Consider the following 20056-nt stretch of genomic DNA (forward strand, 5'->3'; position numbering starts at 1 on the left):
ATTAATTTTTTACAGAGAGGAAGAGACAGGGAGAGAGAGTTAGAAACATCGATGAGAGAGAATCATCAATCAGCTGCCTCTTGCACACCCTCCACTGGGGATGTGCCCGAAACCAAGGTACATGCCCTTGACGGGAATCGAACCTGGGACCTTTCAGTCCGCAGGCCGACGCTCTATCCACTGAGCCAAACCGGTTTTGGCTACACCTCAGCATTCTTACTGTTAAACAGGAAGGTGAAATATCGTAGGGTTGTGGTGAAGATTAAATGAGATAACTTTGTGAAAGGGTTTAGTGCAGAAATGAATGCAGAGTAGATGCTGAATAAGTGCATTGAATAAAGAAAAACCAAAACACACTAGGAAACTGCAGGACTGGGCTTCTGGTTCCCATTTCAGTGCTCTTTGCCCCTCCCCCTCGTCCTCTCCCTTTCCCCAAGCGCTTTCTTTAATGTCCACTCCCCTCCTCGTTCATGTCACAGCCTGCACACCCCAGGTTGAAGAAGGGAGCTGAGCTTTAGGAGGCTGCTCTAAATGGGCAGCAAGAGCCAGTTGGTCTCGGGTGGTGACCCGAAGGAATCAGTGACTGCCCTGAGGTCAACGCACTCGTTGCCAAAGAGCAAAGCGTCCCTGTAACTGGCCCCATGAGCTGACAGAGGAGGAGGAGCCAGGCTTTCCCCCAGGCGGTCAGGAGTGGTGAAATGACATGCAGAAGGCTGGCAGGTCAGTCCCTGGGCGGATAGATCGTCTAATACAGGCACTGGGGCCCAAGCACTGGGATTGGCCTAAAACAGAGCTGTGTGTTTTTTGACCCACCAGGTGGGCCCTGGCGTCCTGTCAAACTGTCATCCCTCCCAGGCGTGAAAGATAACAGCGTAGAAGCAGTGCTGGGCAGTCTGCCGGACTCCGGGTGCCAGAGAACGTGACCATGCAGGTGCTCACCCCGCGCTACCCCAAGAACTGCCTGCTGACCGTCATGGACCGGTACTCGGCCGTGGTGCAGAACATGGAGCAGGTGGTGATGTTCCCCAGCCTTCTGCGGGACCTGCAGCCAAGTGCGCACGGGGGTGAGGCCCAGGCTGGAGCCCCCAGTCTCTACAACTACTTCACCATGCTCAAGGCCATCCGCGTGGATGTGGAGCACGGGCTGCTGCCCCGGAAGGAGGGGCAGGGCAAGATGGCAGGTGGTGGAGCCCATGAGGCTGAGAATGAAGCTGCAGAGACGGAAGAGGGTGAGGAGCTCTTGGGGCAGCTGGACCTAGAGGCCCAGTTCCACCTGCACTTCTCCAGCCTTCATCACATCCTCACCCACCTTACCTTGAAAGCCCAGGAGGTGACGAGGACGTACCAGGAGATAACGGGACAGGCCATTTAAGCCTCGGACGGACGCTAGGGAAGGTAATGGTGGCCATGCTAGCGGGTGTCAGGGTCCACGGAGGGACATTCCAGGGGAGCATGGGGAGCAGTGGTGCAACCCCGTGGGAGGGGGTCTCAGACCCACTTCAGGGTTCTGGGAACATCACCTGGGAAGGCCCAAGGCCAGGACTACCTTACTGTCCTTCTGACCCAGAACTGGTGAGTAATGGAGTGACTGCTATGGAGACAGAGAGAAAAGTGACCTGTGAGTGCATACCTGATGTATGCATGTGTTTATGCACGTGCACATTTGTTAGTAAGTATGGGTATTTACGCAGGTAAATTGTGAATTCCATGTGTGAATTCTATGTACCTGATATTTTTTAAGGTCACAGAGCAGGAAAAATTATGTCACGTAGGGGCGATAGGTAAGGCTGCTCACAATATTCCTGCACCTGACCGGGGTGCAGCCAGCCAACGGAAAGCTACAGGACTGCTACCTGTGCAGGCATGCCTGTTGGGATGCTCTGTTGTGAGGACATATGTGTTGGAGTCCGAGCCCGTATGTCTGTGCACAGAAGGGTTGGGGTTATGAGGTGTGGGTGAGCAGCGAGCTAGACAAGCAGGTGAAGGCACTCGGTGACAGGAAGTGGACTTGAGACAGTTATGGGTGGGCCACTCCTGGGTAGATGGGGAGAAACTTGGCCACACCACCTGCCAGCTTTCATCCTGGGCCACCTGCCAGCCCTGCTCCCACAAACTGGCTTCCCTGGTGATGAACCTTGTTCATGTCTATGGGAATCTCAAAACCACGATGGAGGTAGGTGGGGCGGATTTCTATCCCCGTGTTACTGGTAAGGAAATGAAAGCCAGAGGTGAAGCGACTCACTAAAAGTCACCTAGAAAGAGGACAAAAGCAAGACTGGCCCCAAGTTTGAGCTGAGTGTTCTTTTTACCACACCCGATCGATTGTGGCCAGATGTGCTATCTTCATAATTTGCCTAGAGGCCACCTGCAATGATGAGGATGGAACAGGGACCTGAACACAGTCTATGGTGAGCTCTGCGCAGGTATTTCCTCAGCCATTCTTTCCTCCACTACCTCAAACCCAAATCAGAACTTCAGCCTAGCTTCTCTCTCCTCTCAAGGCTCCCTAGGTTGCCTTTCAGAGGTTCTTGAATATAACTGAATTGGGTCAACAGCTCGGAGTCAAGTTCTAGTTCCACCACTAATGAGCTGTGAGGCCTCTGCTTTCTGGGCTTCAGTTTCTTCACTGAATTGTAACAGTGGTAGCGAAAACAACAACAAACTTGAATAGTTTTATAGGTTAAAATCACTTGTATATTATCTAATAGAATTAGCATCCCCTTTCACAGATGAAAAAGCTCGGAGGCCTGAGAAGTAAAAGGAGCCCAAGGTTATTCAGGAAATGTCACAGCTGAGATGCAAATGAGCCCTGGCCTAACTGGCGTCTAAGTCCTTTCCTCTGAGCTAGTGAATTTCCTTAGCGCCATGGAATTCTGCAGCCTGGGCTGGAGGTGGGAACTGGGGGAGGGGGAGGAGGGGGGAACTGCGTGAGTAGAACATTCACTCTTTGATCAACCCCAAACTGCTTCACAGACAAGAGAAGCAGTTCCCCGCAACACTACTGATTTTTGTGGCATAACAGAAGTTAAAAAACCTGGGCTCTGGTCCTGGCTCTGTATGACTTACCTTTCTTTTCTCTCTCTTTACAAAAAAAAAAAAAAAAAAAAAAAAAAGAGGAAGGGAGAGGGAGAGAGAAACATCAATGATGAGAGAGAATCATTGATCAGCTACTTCTTGCATACCTCACACTGGGGATCGAACTCGAAACCTGGGCATGTGCCCTGATTGAAATTGAACTGTGACCTCTGGGTTCATAGGTCAATGCTCAACCACACTGGACAGATTCTTTATTTAAATTTTTTTATTCCTCGCCTGAAGGTATGTTTTGATTTTTAGAAAGAGAGGAATAGAGAAACATTGATGTGACAGAAACATCAATTGGTTGCCTCCTGTACATGTTCTGTCAGAGACCTGAACTACAACCTGGGTATGTGCTCTGACTGGGAATCGAACCTGTTACATTCCAGGACAATGCTCCAACCGAGCCGCACCAGCCAGGGCTAACTTACTTTTCTGCATTGCAGTTTCCCTTTTGGTACAATGAAGTTATTGCAGCTCTGATAACATGATTCTTCTTACAGGGCTATGATATTGCAGGCGTCTCCTACAGCAACATCATTGAGCTTTTTCATTATTTTTCTTATTCAGGAGGAACGTGACAGTACCTCAGTGATGTGGTTTTACACTGACTTGGTTTTTTAATATTTCTGAATTCCACAGATCCCTTTATCGAGAGAAGGCAGACTCTATAATGAGGACTCGGAGCAGTTCAAGAGCCCTAGCGATGAGAGCAGAAAGACTAGACCTGCACTGGAAGTGAGGCGACGTGGTTTTCTGGGATGCTTCACTACCTCCCTTTGGGCACCAATTCGTGACTCGTCACCGGGTCACCTTTAGGATGCTTGCTGCTCTTTACAACTCTCCCTCTCTCCGCTTACCAGCATGGGATAGTGATCCGTGGATCGGGAGGGGATAGATGATATTTAGACGGTGTGTCATGGTAGGAACATAGGTTTTAGCATTTGACCAATTCTTAGCAATTCACTGTGTGATCTTTGGCAAGTTATTTAATCCATTGGAATCTAAATTTCACCACCTATAAATGGGGATAGTATTGCTTACCTCACAAGGTTAGTCTAGAAATTAAACAAAATAGAATCAAAAGTACCTGGCATATAAGTGCTGTTATTTATACTCATTCCCCCACCCCCACCACACCTATATTTCTGTATTTGCTCTAGCCTTTGTTTTTTACACTCCAGAACTAAGAGGTAGCAGAGTCCCTTGGATTGAGTGGTTCACTTTTGTTCCTGCCAAGCACAGGTGAACTATGAGCCTATTTAGTACATAAACCATCTATATATATAAAAGCCTAAGCGACTGTTATGACATAGGTCACTATGATGCGCACTGACACAGGAGCTGCCCCCTGGTGGTCAGGGTGCTCCCACAGCGGGAGCATTGCTCAGCCAGAAGCCAGGCTGGTGAGTGCATCTGTGGTGCTGGAAGCCTCTCCCACCAGCTGCTTCGCATACTGCTACATCCCGCAGGGGATGTTGGACCTAAACCATTAGCCAAACATCCCCCGAGGGGTCCCAGATTGTGAGAGGGTGCAGGCCAAACTGAGGGACCCTACCGGTGCTTGAATTTTGTGCACCAGGCCTAGTTAAAATATAGTGCCTTGTATTTGTACATTATTAACTCTGAAGTACTTCCTTAGTCATGGTTTTATATTCAACAAGAGGCACTTGAGAACAGAGATGGAACTCATCTAATTTTACCCAGAAACCACGCTTATAATCACATGCCACCTACTTTGACATCACATGGAAAGAAACAATTTTATTAATCCCCAAAAACTAATCTAGATTATAAAAGGCCAGTGGCTAGAATGCCAGAATGACCAACCAACCAGTCACCAGGAGGTGCACCTCTCGTTCCCTCCCCCCGGCCTGTGAGCTGCTCCTGGTGGTGGCGGCGCAGGGCTCTCAGCTCACACAGAATGGCAGGATCGTGCACAGCGGGTCTGGAGTCCTGCTGGCCCAGCAGGTCTGGGTCTTGCACGATTTCAAGGACTGGGTCTCTAGTCTGATCATAAAATCCGAGCCTGGAAACAAAAGCCTTCTGGACAAGCACTGGATTTGATGAGCAATAAGTGTAAGCTCAGCCCTTGCTGACTTTGCTCAGTGGATAGAGCATCAGCCTGCAGACTAAAGAATCCCAGGTTCAATTCTGGTCAAGGGCACATGCCCAGGTTGAAGGCTTGATCCCAGGAGGCAGCTGATCAATGATTCTCTGGTATTACTGATATTTCTATTTCTCTCTCCCTTCCTCTCTGAAATCAATCAATCAATAAAAATTATATATAAAAAAGAGAGTAAGCTTGTAAGCTCATTCCAGTTAGGTGGGATCTTTTACTACTAATTGCACTGAGCTCTGCTGAGAGTGTTAGCACTGAGCCCACTTTCTCCAGGATGATCCATCTTCTAAGAGCAAAGCCCCTTTGCAGAATGTTTTCTGTTCTCCTGGTCTTGAGTTTCCTGCTTGTAAACCACCTGCTATATTATTCAGAGAGCTCAAAAACACAATCCTGACCATGTTATTCCTATTAAAAACCCTTTAGTGACTTCCTACTACCTAGAGCAGGAGTGGGGACTGTCTGGCCCACATGCTGCATATGGCCTGAAAAATCACCTGGTCTGGTCTTGCCAAGTAATTAGGGTTGAGTTAAATGTCTGACCACATATAGCAGGCTGTTTTAAGTTGACAATTTTGAATGGCCCTCGAATGATGTTATAAATATCCCATTGGCCCTTCACAGAAAAAAAGGTTCCCCACCCCACCCAGAGGATCAAGTCAAAATTATTCTACATGACTTACAAAACCCTCCATAATCTAGCTTGCTTTGCTCTAGAATGGGAGCAGGCAAACCTTTTCTGTAGGGCACTATTAGATATTTTAGGCTTTGTAAGCCATAAGGTCTCTGTCACAACTACACAACTCTGCCCTCTGCTGTTGTAGCATGGAAGCAAGCATAAATATGGAAACATATGAGCATGGCTGTTCTAAAAGAACATACTGGCATGGGCCAGATTTGACCCACAGACTATAGTTTTCAACACAGAACTATAACTAGACTTCATTTTTAAAGCTGTCAGATGTCTTCTTAAAATTGGGTAAATGAAAACTGACCACTGGTTTTTTTTTTATGATAAAAAGGAGTCAGAATGTTCATGATGATCACTTTAATCACAAGGTGTTAACATACAGGTTAATATAAACTTCAGATATCATGAAATCATGCTCCACAAAATTCAGAAATAACTGTTTTCAGTGAAACCAAAGAAAGTGATTTGAAGACTTCAACGCACTGGGTAGAATTTTTCAAATTTCTCACCATACGTTTTCTTATCTATAAAAGAAAAGATCACAAAACATTTATGTTTAAAGTATGTTTTAAATCATATTTCCTAAAGAATAAAATTAAAATATAATATTCTTACAGATAGAAACTCCTAAAATTTCCTTCTTTTCTTGTCCTCAACTATGGTTTGGTGATCACTGAAATATCTTGCTATACTGAATGGATTTTGAAGAATCTGTGGTGACAACCAGATGGCTGCCTGGAGGGGCAAGGTGCTGCCAGGGGGATCCTGGCTAAAGGGGTGAAGGAAGGAAGAACAGGGAGGGGCCCAGAGCTGAGGTCATCAAGTACTCCATGCCTGTGTGGTCAATGCATGCGGCTCTTGGCACACCTGCCAGTAATCTGCTGCTCAAAGACAAAAAGAGCCCATGAGGCTCTACACGCTCCTGCTGACAGAGGGAACTAGTAGAAATATGGAGGCAAAGAACTAGAGGTCTGGAACTGAAGACTGCTCTGCCATTGGTTCTCACTCTGGAAATTAATATTCCCAAGATTCCTTCCAGCTCTAACATCTAGCAGTTCTGAGTATTTTCTGTGCGTTCTACAACCACTATTCATGGATTTGTATTAGTCTTTGAGCTCATCAGAAAAAACACAACAAAACAAAAACTGTACCTTTCAGATCCACCATTAACATTACATATGTGATTAAAGGTTATAGGAATGTTAAATACAGTAATAAAATTTAGAATAAACAGGACCTTAGAGATCATCATTCAGTCTAAAAAAATTTCAATGCTTAATATTATTATACATATAGGAAAGTCTATTTAAAATCTATATATTTACAGGTTTAAGATATTGCTTCCTTTTCCTTCCTTCCTTCAACTTATGTACACATCTGTATTGTGTGTATGTGTAAAATAAAAAGAAGGCAATTATGTCATAATTATAGTTGAACAGAGATAAGCAGTTTGCTGAGGAAATTCCTGTCTGTAGATGGGTGAAAACTTCATTGAGTTGATGAACCTTGAGCAGGAATTTGTTAGATGGGAAGAGTGGAAATGGGACAGGAGGAGGCTCAAGAAAAAAGCACAGTGTGTATGAAGTGATACAGGGCAGGTCCAGGACTGGGCCTTTCACAAGGCAGGAGATGAGTTATGGGAGATGAGGCAGGATTCTGTGTTGTTCAGGTCAGCTATTATTTATTAAGTGCCTACTATGTGTTGGCTCTGTTCTAGAGGCTGGGACATTCAAAGATGAAGCTGCAGTCTAATGAGTGACACACAACTGTGTCTAAGTAATGTGGTGAATAAAAGGTATGGGCAAAGTGTTTCTACCAGGCAATTAACCTGAGACATGATCTACAGCAAGACCAAAAACATAGATGTCTGAAGGCAAGTCAATGATTCAAGCAAAAGATTATTAGGGCCTGAACCAGGATAGTAGCAGTGGGGCAGAGTGGAGAGTTCAGAGATGAGAAATAGGAAGTAGAACAATAAGACTTGATGGGAAGTAAAAGAGAAAGACCTGAAGATGATTCCCAGGCTTCTGCTAGAATACACAGATGGACAGTGGTGCCATCACTGAAGCAGGCACCGAATAGAAGGTATGGGCAGGCAGAGGGTACATGAGGGTCTATTTGCTGTCTGAGGTACTTAGCCAGAAATCTGACATATGAATCCAAGAAAATTCTGGTCTATGGACAACCATGTGGGACTCAACAGAATAGAGAAGATACCTGAAGTTACAGACATGGAAAAGATTAACCAGGCGGAAATGATGCAAAGTAAGAAAGGTTTTTTACAATTAACTTGAAATACCTTCTTCAGGAAAATCCTCTGGATGTGATTTTATATATGCAAACATATCATGGTCCTTCAAAGCATACATATAGTCTTGACGTTTTAGAAGATAATATCCAACAAAAAAAAAGGAAGTAATATATAGAAGCTGGCGATGCACACCTGAAAATCAAAGGACAAATCGCAAAGAAAACAAAAATCAGTCAGGCAATATAAGATTATATTCTTACATTTCAGATATATAATTTGCTTTTCTTCTAAAATTCTTTTTTTAATTTTTATTTATTTATTTTTAAATATATTTTTATTGATTTTTTTTTTTTTATAGAGAGGAATAAAGAGAAACATCGATGAGAGAATCATCGATCAGCTGCCTCCTGCACACCCCCCACTGGGGATGTGCCCGCAACCAAGGTACATGCCTTGACTGGAATCAAACCTGAAATTCTTCAGTCCCCAGGCTGACACTCTATCCACTGAGCCAAACCAGTTTTGGTTAAAATTCTTTTTTTTTTTTTTTTTTTTTTTTTTAAAAAGGACTTTCTATATGGCTATTCTGAACAAACAGCCTTGATCTTGAGATGTTTTCTTAAAGCAATTTGACAACTATAAAAGACAACATTAAAGTCTACAAACATCAATACCAATAGAACCAAGATTTTTTAAAATGAGGTTTTATAAATTTCTTCATGGGAAAAGGTTTTTAAGTACCAAATCCTAAATGTTAGGCTGAGAACAGAAAAAAAATATTTTCTTTTTTGATAAGTTAACTTTAGACCTCAACGAATTTATATTCCAGGATATGTTCAGGATGTGATGAGCTGAGGGGAAAGTCCTCCACAAATGGTCTAAAAACAATTTTGTTGGTCTCCATAAACTGATTTATATTTGCATAATTAGTGGTTACTACAACAGCAGGCTAACTACAAATATATCTCAATTAACTTTTGTACCATTTAAATTTCCTCCTATTTCATGAATTATCTATTAAAAACTATATTTAAAAATTCTTCATATTAAAAAGTCACTCTATTATAATGAGACTAGAGAGGATCAAATCACTAGAATGGACCTTATGGCTTACAAAGCCTAAAATATATAATACCATAGAGAAAAATTTAGTTTGAAGGGGAGATCCAAGGGTATAACTTTATATATGAAATATTTTTTGCAAAAGGCTAACTGCAGGTTTGATTTTCTAGCTAAGCCCCAGATTTCTATCCCCAGCTCTCCACTTCTTATCCCACACATCTTCCTTTGGAGAGCTCGTTTATTACTATACTTTTATTTACTATCCATGTGCTGGTGACCCACGAGTACATCCAACTCATATACGCATACTGAATAACAGATACATCCAGATATGTCCACTTAAATATCCTCAAATGAACTCATTTCCTTCCTATTCATACCTCTTTCTCCTAATTCCAAGAATAAGACCTTTTGCCCAGAAATTTAAGTCCTGGGTAATAAACACAGTAATCATCCTTTATTTCTACCCTCTTCCCCATATCCAGCCACTGAAAGCTGTCAATTCTACCTTGTAAATATTTCTTCACTTATCTCTCATTTGCTCTAACTGGTCTCCCCTTCATCTAATTTTTCACTCTGTATGATCCCAGCTTTTATCCTGTCACTAGAGGAATTTTTACTGAAATATAAACCTAGTGTGTTGGTCCCTTCTCCTTCAAGTATGGTCAATAGGAGTCCAAACTCTTGCATTTGACCTCTAAAGCCCTTCATGAGCCAACTTTCCCACCTTCATCTTCTGGCACTCCCTGAGAGGCAGTGTGTGCCAGCAGCACTGAACTGCCTTTAAAAGAATTTTTTTTTTTTTATTTCACAGAGGAGAGGGAGACAGAAATACCGATGAAAGAGAATCATTGATTGGTTGCCTCCTACACACCTTCTATTGGGGATTGCACCCACCACGTGGGCATGTGCCGTTGATCAGTATCGAACCTGGGACCCTTGAATCCACAGGCCGATGCTCTATCTACTGAGCCAAACCAGTTAGGGCTGAACTGCTTTTAACTCTTCACAAAAACTAGGCTTCTTTATGCTTCTACATACCACACACTTATTTCTCTGCCCAGAAACTTCCTGATCCTTCAAGACTTAACTTAGACATCACTTCAGCTAAGAAGTCTTCCCAGAACTTTCCTGAATTTAAAAGGGTGAGCTCATCTCTATTAATATGTAAGTTGCTATAATAATTATTTCTTTCTCTACTACCAGGCAACACCAATGTTTCATTCATTTTTGTATACCAGCACATAGATAGCAGTTAATATTTAATTAAGTGAATGAATGACCTTGGGCAAATCAATTTACTAACTCTAAAACAAAGATATACTTATCCTACCTTTCTCACAGCAGCAGTATATAAACCAAAAAAAAAAAAAAAAAAAAAGCATATAAAATATTTTTGGAAAACGTGTAAAACAACAAAAATGTAAAATATTACTATGACCTGGAACTGGATAGGGCCCAGGCTCTTTTGCATTCTCCCTTGTCCCAAACAGCCACTGTTCTCCCAAACTGGGCCACTTGCAGCACTGCAAACCAAAGGGTGCTGGCTGGGTTGTCCATGTGCCACTGGACGACAAAGAAGGACTTTCTGTGCTTAGCCATATCTCTCACAGCAAGACTTCATAAATATTTTAGACCCTGTCAGTGTCCTGGCCCTAAAGGCAGGCTTAGCCTCTTCCCAAGTCCCCATTTCCCTACCCTCTCTTCTCTCTTACCACATAAATCACCCCTCCACAATCATTTTCTCCTTTCCTTTACTCAGTTAATCTAAACTTGGAGTCATGGTGTTCTTTGCAGAACCCCATAAATTACTGATAAATTAAACTAGAAATCAATAAATATTTAATTTTGTGGACTACACATAGATACCAACTAACTGTAAATTTAGAGCAGTTAAGTGGTAGCCAGCAACAGGGGTTTAAAAACAAATGATAGGAGAAAAACTTAAGAAAAAATTCTGTTAACTTGAAAAAGATCTGCACAATTTGATTTCATTGATAGACTATTCCAATACTACCCACAGAATGCCAGGTCCTCTCCAAGACTATATTTTGAAAATTCTTTCCCACTTCTCCAGTTCTGTCACACCTGTGTGCATTAACTTGTACCACAATTTGTCTTTTTAATGGATATGCTCATCTGATTTGTAAATATTTGGAGGGTTGAGACCATGATTTATATTTCCTTGCAATCTACATAGACTTATTCATCCATTAAATACTTAATGAGCACTACTATATGCCAGATATTGAGCTAGACAAACACATTATTAATTCAATAAATGCTATTAATGATACAATTTTAATAAAGTCAAGACCTAAATTTTCCAAAGCAACTTAGGGAAACACAATGAGCTCAGGAACTCTGACCCCTAGCTCTGGGCTAAGTGCTTTATATACATCATCTCATCTAGTTCTCACAGCCACACAAAGAGGCAGCCATTCTCCTATTTCATAGATGAGGAAACTACAGCTCATAGTGATAAGTTACTTCCCTAGAATCAGAGAATCAAATGAAGGTGGTATCAAACCCATATCATAACCACTAAGCTCTTCTGTCTTCCAGAAAAGACACAAAACCTGGTTTGATAAGGTGAGATTAAGTAGTATACACTTCACATTTCAGCCAATCTTTACTTGCTCTTGAACAGTTCCCCTCTGATCTGTACCTCCTATAAGCTCCACAGGCACTCCCTGCTCATCCACTGTCATCAAAACAGGTAACTGTCTCACCTAGACCCATTTGTCTACCAGACTAAACGCTCCTCAAGGTCGAGGATGGTATTCCTCACCCCACAGATTTTGGCGGTCACCAACCGATGGTCCATGGACCATGGTGGCCCATGAGGTCCGAAAGGTTGGCGAGCACTGCAGGATGTAACACTGCCTGGCAAAGGAAAGAGCTCTGTACATGTTAAACAAACATAATACTGAAAACTGTCTGCATAACAACTGCTAAGGAAAGGGAATTTTGTCCAGCACCTTTTGTGGTCCAGGCATTTATTTTACCTATCTCACTTGTCACAACAAATATGCAAAGATCAATTACTCCCATTTTGTAGATGAGGAGACTGTGGCTCTGAACTGCCTAAGTAACTTGCCTAAGGTGACACAGTTGGGAAGCAGTGGAGGAAGGCCATTTAGTTCCATAGTGGAGCTCTTTCTAAGACTTGGTACATGAGGACTGGTAAAGAGAAGGGAGAAAGAAAACCCCATCTACCCAGAGGCAGAAATGGTCAAAGATCACTCCTTTCTGTAGAGCAGGGTCATGTCCAAGGGAGAAGGGATTTCAATACTATTTAAGCAATGTAAATGCTGAGATTTGGTAGGCTGAAAGCTGACTTCCAGCTGGAAGGCAAAAGAAGAACAAGTGAGGTGATTCCTGGGTGCTGGAATCACTGTAGTATTAACTTTCTTCCTAACTGGGCTCCTTGGCTCCACTCAGTATTGCTTCCCATTGTTGACAAAGTTGACACAGGTCTGATCATTACATCTCTGCCTGCCTCTCCCAACTCCCCTGGCAATCAAAAGCTAAAAAGGTTCCTATCTGCCTAAATCAGTGGTCGGCAAACTGCGGCTGGGAGCCACAGGTGGCTCTTTGGCCCCATGAGTGTGGCTCTTCCACAAAATACCACATGCGGGGGCACACATAGAGTGCCATTGAAACTTCGTGGCCCATGCACAGAAGACAGTTTTCGGCTCTCAAAAGAAATTTCAATTGTTGTACTGTTGATACTTGGTTCTGTTGACTAATGAGTTTGCCGACCTCTGGCTTAGGGAATAGCCACGAGGTACCTACTAGCCTTATCGCCCTACCCTGCACACTCACTCAATCATCAAACCACCTGCCATCCCAAGGCCCTTGCCTTCATTTATTCCTACTAGCCCCATAGATCTGGAAGGCTGTTAGGTCATAGATAAGTTCAAAATCTCCCAGGTTCCCTCCACGTTTACCTTTTGAGATCCAAGCCCTCAGCACACCCACTGTGTCAGCTATTAAAGGCTCTGACAGGATGCCAAGGATATACCAGGAGAAAATACAGCCTCCTACTCAAAGCCGGGTCTCTACACGAGCATCATCCGTAGTATCTGGCAGTTTAACATCAGGCCTCCTCCCAGACCTAACGAATCAGAATGCACATTTTTAACAAGACCCTCGGTTATGAGTAGTATGCTACAGTTTGAGAGCGCTATTTTTAAATATAGACTCCAGAGGTCTAAAAACTGGTTCTGTTGCCGAAACCGGTTTGGCTCAGTGGACAGAGCGATGGCCTGCGTTAGATTCTGATCAAGGGCATGTACCTTGGTTGCGGGCCCATCCCCAGTGGGGGGTGTGCAAGAGGCAGTTGATCATGATTCTCTCTCATCGATGTTTCTAACTCTCTATCCCTCTCTCTTCCTCTCTGTAAAAAAGCAATAAATATTTTTAAAAAAAATAAAAACAGGCTCTGCTACTTATTGGCCGAATGACCTTGGGCAAGCTGCTTGCACCCCTGGAAGGCTGTTTTCTCATTGTGGATACTAACTCCCCGCGAGGTGCTTTGAGGAGCGAAGGCTGTAATGTACGTGTCAGGAGTACACAGAGCATGGAGTGAGCGCTCATGTTTGCACACACCACAGCGCGAAATGAGAGGGGCGCGGGCAGTCCGTGGCCGGTCCTTCATCATAGTCTCACTGTGCGGACGTGAGTTCCACCGCACCCCGTTTCCTGAAGAGCCAAACGACCCCCTGGTCTCGCCGAATTCGGAAGAGCTCAGGGGCGCGGAGGCCCCAGGAAGGCGAGGCAGGGCCTGCGAGGCGGAACGGCCCGCACCAGCGAAGGCACCGCGGCGGCCCGCGGCCTGGCGACCCTCTCCCCGCCCGCCGGGCCCGCCCGCGCAGCCCTCACCGGCCGTCAGCACCGGCCTCTGCCGGATCGCGTTATCCAGGAGGCCCGAGCAGTAGCCCAAGAAGCCGAAGTAGGCGAGCCGCGGGTCCGTCAGCTTGGGCGGGGGCAGGCTCCGCGCTTCATCCGGCAGGAACTCCAAGGGCCTTCGGCCCGGCCGTCCGGCCATCATATTGAGGCCGTTCTTATGTGAGGCCTGGCCTCAGACCGCCAACGAGGAGGAGAAGCACCACGACCACCGGCGGGTTCCTCGCCCTAAACTTTCTCCTCCCGGCGCTGGGCTGAAGGGCACTGCGCAGGGCGGTGCAGCGCTCGAACGCTTCCCCGGACGCACAGCTGCACGGACTAGCCCGGGAGGTTCCGGGGCACTAAGTGACCCCCCCCCTTCCGGCCGCCCGCGGGCGCTAAGTTCAGCCCACGGGGTTGGTACCGGAGTCCAGGGGGTCACGAAAGGAGCCAAATTGGGAGACTAGTAGCTACTGCTTTTTTTCGCCCGACCTTCCCCACCCGGAACTGTCTCTTCCTCTCCCGCCCCTGAAAGTCCCTTCAGCAAGAATTGATTTTTGCATCCAACATCTACAAGTGAACTTGATGGATAGTTTCAAGAAACGTAATTCATTGAATTCTCATGAGAGCTGTTTTCATTTCCTGGGTGTCCAGTCATTCATTCGTACCGGCACACCCTGCAAAGTCTAAAATTAAGGTCCAACCATCAACAAAGTATTCAGAGGACCCAGGATTAGATCATGTAGCTAAACTCCTGGGCGGCAGCATCTTGAAATTTTTTCACCTCTGGGTCTTCGGGTCCTTGCACGTGACTGAGGGGAGAGGTGTTTCCTATCTGCTCACCTACCTCCAATACTGTACTGGGGAGTGTCTATCTTGGAACTTTTTTTTTCTTTTCTTCAGAAAGCCCTTCCTGATATTGAGCGAAAATATTTTCTTTTTGTGTACATTCATGCTCCCTACCAGGAATTCAGCCCACAACTTGGGCATATGCCTTGACTGGGAATGGAACCATGACCTCCTGGTTCATAGGTTGATGCTCAACCACTAAGCCATGCTGGCAGGGCTATATTCTCCTTAAAAAAAAAAATAAAATAAAAAAAAAAAATATATATATATATATATAGATAGATAGATAGATAGATAGATACTTTACAGAGAAGAGGAAGGGAGAGAGATAGAGAGCCAGAAACGTCAATGAGAGAAAAACATCGACCAGCTGCCTCCTGCACATCCCCCACTGGGGATGTGCCCGCAACCGATGAACATGCCGTTGCCCGGAATCGAACCTGGGACCTTTCAGTCCGCAGACCGACGCTCTACGGCCGAGCCAAACCGGTCTCGGCTACTTTTAAAAATATGTAAATAAAATAGTACAATGCTAAAACTCCTTTTGATCTCAACCTTCATTCTTATTCTCTTTCCTTTCTTCCAAGAGGCAACTTTGGTCCTAATTCCATATATTATTAGTGTCCATTTTAATATATTCACATTCATAGATGAATTGATAAACTACATAAAACATATGTGTGTGTGTGGTTTTAAAACTGTATACATTCTGTACAGATTATCTCCTTGTTTAGAATTGGAATTGCTGAATTTCAGAATATATGAATTTTATTTTAAAAATATATATATTTTATTGATTTTTTTACAGAGAGGAAGGGAGAGGGAGAGTCAGAAACATCAATGAGAGAGAAACATCGATCAGCTGCCTCCTGCATCCCCCCCTCCCCCACCGGAGATGTGCCGGTAACCAAGGCACATGCCTTTGATCAGAATCGAACCCTGGACTCCTGAGTCCACAGGCTGATGCTCTATCCATTGAGCCAAACCAGCCATGGCGAATTTTCAATTTTACTAGGTAATATCAGGTTCTTCATAAAGAAACTGATCCAATTTCCATTTCTAACCACAATTTATGTGAACGTAGCAATGTTTTCTATTGTCAGACTTTAGTTTTTGTCTATGGTAAAAAAAAAAAAAAGGGATCTCAATGTTGTTTTAATTTAATTTGCATTTCCCTATTATCTAGTGAAAATTGTTTTCTTTTTTAAAAAAAAATATTTTTTATTGATTAGAGAAAGAGGGAGAGGGATAGAGATGAAAACATCCAGCCCACAACTGGGACATGTGCCCTGAATGGGAATCAAACCAGAGATCTCCTGGTTCATGGGTTGATACTCAACCACTGAGGCACACTGGCCAGGCAATAGTTTCTCTTTCTACGGTCATTTTCTGTTAGGGTTTCCTTCTGTTTGCCTAGTCATATTTTGCCTAGTCATACACTTTGCTTATTTTCTCTAGGGTTGTCTTTTTCTAAATGATTTGTAGGAATTTTTAATGTGAAGTAATATAAATCCTTTGTCTGTTATATAAGTTACAAAAACCCCCATCTGTTGTTTGTCTTTTAACTTTATAAGGTCTTCTATTATACAAAAGTTAAAGTTCTAATGTAGTAACATTTATCTATCTAATCTTTTTCTTTATGGTTTATTTTGTGTCTTTAAAAATTCTTTCCAAAGCAAGGTCCTAAATTTTTAAAAAAAAGATTTTTGGTTTCCAAAACAAAGCTCTATAATAGATACCACTTTTATGCATTTCCCCATCTCAGGAAATGGTGCCACCATCCATTCAGATGCAATACCTGGAATACAGGGATCATCTGATTCTTTGCTTATCCTCAAGCCCTATATCTAATCTATTTCCAACTACTGTCAATTCCAAGTCCAAATCCATCTGCTTCTCCATCACACTGCCACTACTCTTCTTCCATATTCCATAACCTTGCTCCCAGGTAATTCTCAGCAGAGTAACTTTTTGAAAATAGATTTCAACCTCCAAGTAAATAAGAAATTTAATAGAAAAAGTGATAAAGAGCATAAACAGTTTTCAGAAGAAAAGTACAAATGGCTCTTAAACACAGGAAAATACTCTAATATCTCTCATAAGAGAAATGCAAATGAAAATTACCTCGAGACATCATTGGCAAAGATCTAAAATACTAATGACCCACTCATGAGGTAGACAAGTTTGTGGGGAAAGAGACATCATTCCTTGCCTGGGGAACATAAACTGGTGCAACTTCTATGACGAATTTGACAACATCTACTAGATTATAAATGCATGTAGCCTTCACAGAGCAGTTTCCAGGTGGAAGTCATTAACAAGGAAAACTACAACAGTGCTGGTCTGGAAAGTCAGCTCATCTTCCCTGCAGTTCTCTTCTGCTTCTGGCTCTATGCCTTTCCCTGGGGAAAGACAGTGACCAAGAATACCAAGTCCCTCCCACTTTTCTTTTATCTTGTGAGATTTTGGTATACTGTATGTAAATTAAACAGCAGATTTTAAAAAATGACTTATTTATACATCTTGTTTAAATTTTGATAGTAACCTTGGCTTGCTCTTGACTTTGCTACATTCTAGGTTGTAAAAAATATTTGGAAACTATACCATTTAGTAATTGCTAAAACCTAGCAATTTGTTGAAAATTGCCCACATCTCTGCAAAGTTTAAATATACAAAGTATATTACTTGGGAGAATCCTGGGCTGTAGGCAGAAGTCTGAGTTCTAGTCTGTGCTGGCACCAAAAAGCTATTCATGTCTCGGGAATCATTGCACTCTTGGCAATACAAGGGGTTGAATTGCTTTAAAGACTATATTAGGGCTTTGAACTCTTAAGCCAAACAAAAACTCACATGAAGCTTAATATATGAAATAGATCAACATATTTGCTTTGGTAGAAGATGGGACAGGGCCGAGGGTCTCTGAGGCAACTCTCAAAAACTTTAAGGGCTCTGCAGAATATTCTGGAAATCTCTGCACCAGGTGAGCTCTTGCAGCTCCAACATCACATCACATTCACAGTAACAGCCTTCAAAGCATAATTAAATTCGGCCTTGTTGAGAGGTATCCAAATTCATCTTCTAATTTTCTTTTTTTGGCTTGCTTACCAATTGGCAAAGATGTGAGGAACTACACTGGGCCCCTTGTGTTAATGCTGGTACTATAAACATTCAGATTTTAATCATGGCCTTGTGATGTGTTTTCACTTATTCAACTGTGCCAAAAACTGGAGCTATCAAAACAAGTGTGGTCTCTGCTCTCAAATTGTTAGTCTCCTCGGGAAAACAGATAAATAATTACAGCCATTAATAGGAGGAGACCCCTGGAAGCACATAGTGAGGGTACTCAATTCTGGTGGAGGGGAAGACAAGGTAGAGGGAAAAGACTCATAAAAATATGAAGATATTGTCCTGGCCCTGGTTGATTTGACTCATTTGGTTAGAGCTTTGTCCTGTGTACCAAAGGATTTTGGGTTCGATTCCCATTCAGAGCACATGCCGAGGTTGTGGGTTTGACCCTCCTTTGGGGCTCATATGAGAAGGCAACCGATCAATGTCCTCTCTCACATTGCTGCTTCTGTCCCTTCCCCTCTCTGAAACTAGTAAGCTTAAAAAAAGAAAAAAAGATTTTTATTGGAAAAAAAAATTTATTGAACACTTAATATGTGCCAGGCATGGTTCTAAATTTTTGTGTGATCATTTTAAAGACAAGGACATTTGTCAGATTTTTTTTTAACCCTCACCCAAGGATATTTTTCCATTGGTTTTTATTTTTTAAAGTATATTTTTTATTGATTTTAGAGGGAGAGAGAAACATTAATGATGAGAATCACTGATTGGCTACCTTCTGCATGCCCCCAACTGGGGATCAGGCCTGCAACCCAGGCATGTGCCCTTTTACTGGAATTGAACCTGGGACCTTTCAGTCCACAGGCTAACACTCTACCCAGAGCCAAACCAGCTAGGGCTCCCATTGATTTTTAGAGTGGAAGACAGGGTAAGACAGAGAAATATCGATGCGAGAGAAACACATTGACTGGTTGCCTCCATCATGCACTGACTAGGGCCCGGGTGAAGGAAGAGCCTCTAACCAAGGTGAGTGCCCCCAGATGCTCTATCCTGTGAGCCAAACCAGCTGGAGCATAGCTATAGATTTTTAAAAACCATGGAGACAGAATTTAAAATCAGGCTGTTTGACTCCAGGGCCCCAATTCTTAATCACTACACTGTATTACCTTTACATTCATAGATGTGATAGCAATTAAGTTGAATCTTGAGGTATGAACAATCAGATGAGAATAGAAAAATCAGCAAAGAGGAAAGAGAATAAGGGGCATGATTGAAAGAAAGCAAATATACAAAATAGCATGGCACACTGGGAACTTTGAGTTGTTAGATGAGCTGGGACATAGGGTGCAAAGGGCACTGTGGTGAGAAACATAGGCTTGAGGGGCTCCTCCCATACATCCTTGGCAAAATCCCCATCTTTATCTCTGCAATGAGACTCAAAAGCAGCCTGGGAAAACAGTGAATTAAAGAGACGGGTAGCTGGATTAGCATCCCAGGATGCCAATAATTCTGGAGTCTCTCTGATCCTCGAAAAGGCGATAATGAATAAATAAAAATGTGTCCAAGTTCCTACTGTCAGCCAGATAAATGTTGGCTGAATTTGAATGTGGGGAAGATATGAGGCACCCTGAATAAAAAGTGTGTAGGAAGTAAATCTGAAGGAAGGATGAGGACAAGACCAGGCTGTTAAACCACTTAAGTTTGCTCAGTTGAGGAAAGTTTGAGAAATGGCAGCTTTATCAAAATTGTAGTGTTTGCCAAAGCCGGTTTGGCTCAGTGGTAGAGCGTCGGTCTGCGGACTGAAAGGTCCCAGGTTCGATTCTGGTCAAGGGCATGTACATTGGTTGCGGGCACATCCCTGGTAGGGGGTGTGCAGGAGGCAGCTGGTCGATGTTTCTCTCTCATCAATGTTTCTGGCTCTCTATCCCTCTCCCTTCCTCTCTGTAAAAAATCAATAAAATATATTAAAAAAAAAATTGTAGTGTTTGCTGATAGAATGAACTGTACAGGATATCCTTAACTCAATATAGGAGTAGATGTGATTTGTAAT

The 20056-nt window shown here is 43.2% G+C and overlaps 2 protein-coding genes across 2 annotated transcripts; one reads left to right on the top strand and one right to left on the bottom strand.

Moving 5' to 3' along the window:
* The first annotated feature begins 687 nt into the window (after positions 1 to 687).
* LOC118712787 (thyroid hormone responsive) lies at positions 688 to 4164 on the top strand. The gene is made up of 2 exons (XM_036426900.2): positions 688 to 1395; positions 3721 to 4164. Exon 1 carries the CDS (start codon positions 926 to 928, stop codon positions 1370 to 1372), a length of 447 nt encoding a protein of 148 aa, XP_036282793.1. The 5' UTR covers positions 688 to 925; the 3' UTR covers positions 1373 to 1395; positions 3721 to 4164.
* Positions 4165 to 6230: 2066 nt separating this feature from the next.
* On the bottom strand, positions 6231 to 14409 carry NDUFC2 (NADH:ubiquinone oxidoreductase subunit C2). Its single transcript, XM_036426903.2, has 3 exons — positions 14089 to 14409; positions 8188 to 8331; positions 6231 to 6412 (listed from the first exon to the last, which is right to left on the bottom strand). The coding sequence occupies exons 1-3, from the start codon at positions 14255 to 14257 to the stop codon at positions 6363 to 6365; spliced, it is 363 nt and encodes a 120-aa protein (XP_036282796.1). The 5' UTR covers positions 14258 to 14409; the 3' UTR covers positions 6231 to 6362.
* Between the last annotated feature and the right edge of the window lie 5647 nt (positions 14410 to 20056).

Source organism: Pipistrellus kuhlii, unplaced genomic scaffold (genome assembly GCF_014108245.1).
Source record: "Pipistrellus kuhlii isolate mPipKuh1 unplaced genomic scaffold, mPipKuh1.p scaffold_m20_p_9, whole genome shotgun sequence".
In the NCBI taxonomy this organism is placed as follows: domain Eukaryota; kingdom Metazoa; phylum Chordata; class Mammalia; order Chiroptera; family Vespertilionidae; genus Pipistrellus; species Pipistrellus kuhlii.

Coding starts and splice junctions, on each gene's coding strand:
- LOC118712787 (XM_036426900.2), top strand. CDS start 926: ATGCAGGTGCTCACCCCGCGCTACCCCAAGAACTGCCTGCTGACCGTC.
- NDUFC2 (XM_036426903.2), bottom strand. CDS start 14,257: ATGATGGCCGGACGGCCGGGCCGAAGGCCCTTGGAGTTCCTGCCGGAT. Junction 8,332..14,088: donor GAGGCCGGTGCTGACGGCCG/GTGAGGGCTGCG, acceptor TTTGATTTTCAG/GTGTGCATCGCCAGCTTCTA. Junction 6,413..8,187: donor AGAGGATTTTCCTGAAGAAG/GTATTTCAAGTT, acceptor TTTCTTTTATAG/ATAAGAAAACGTATGGTGAG.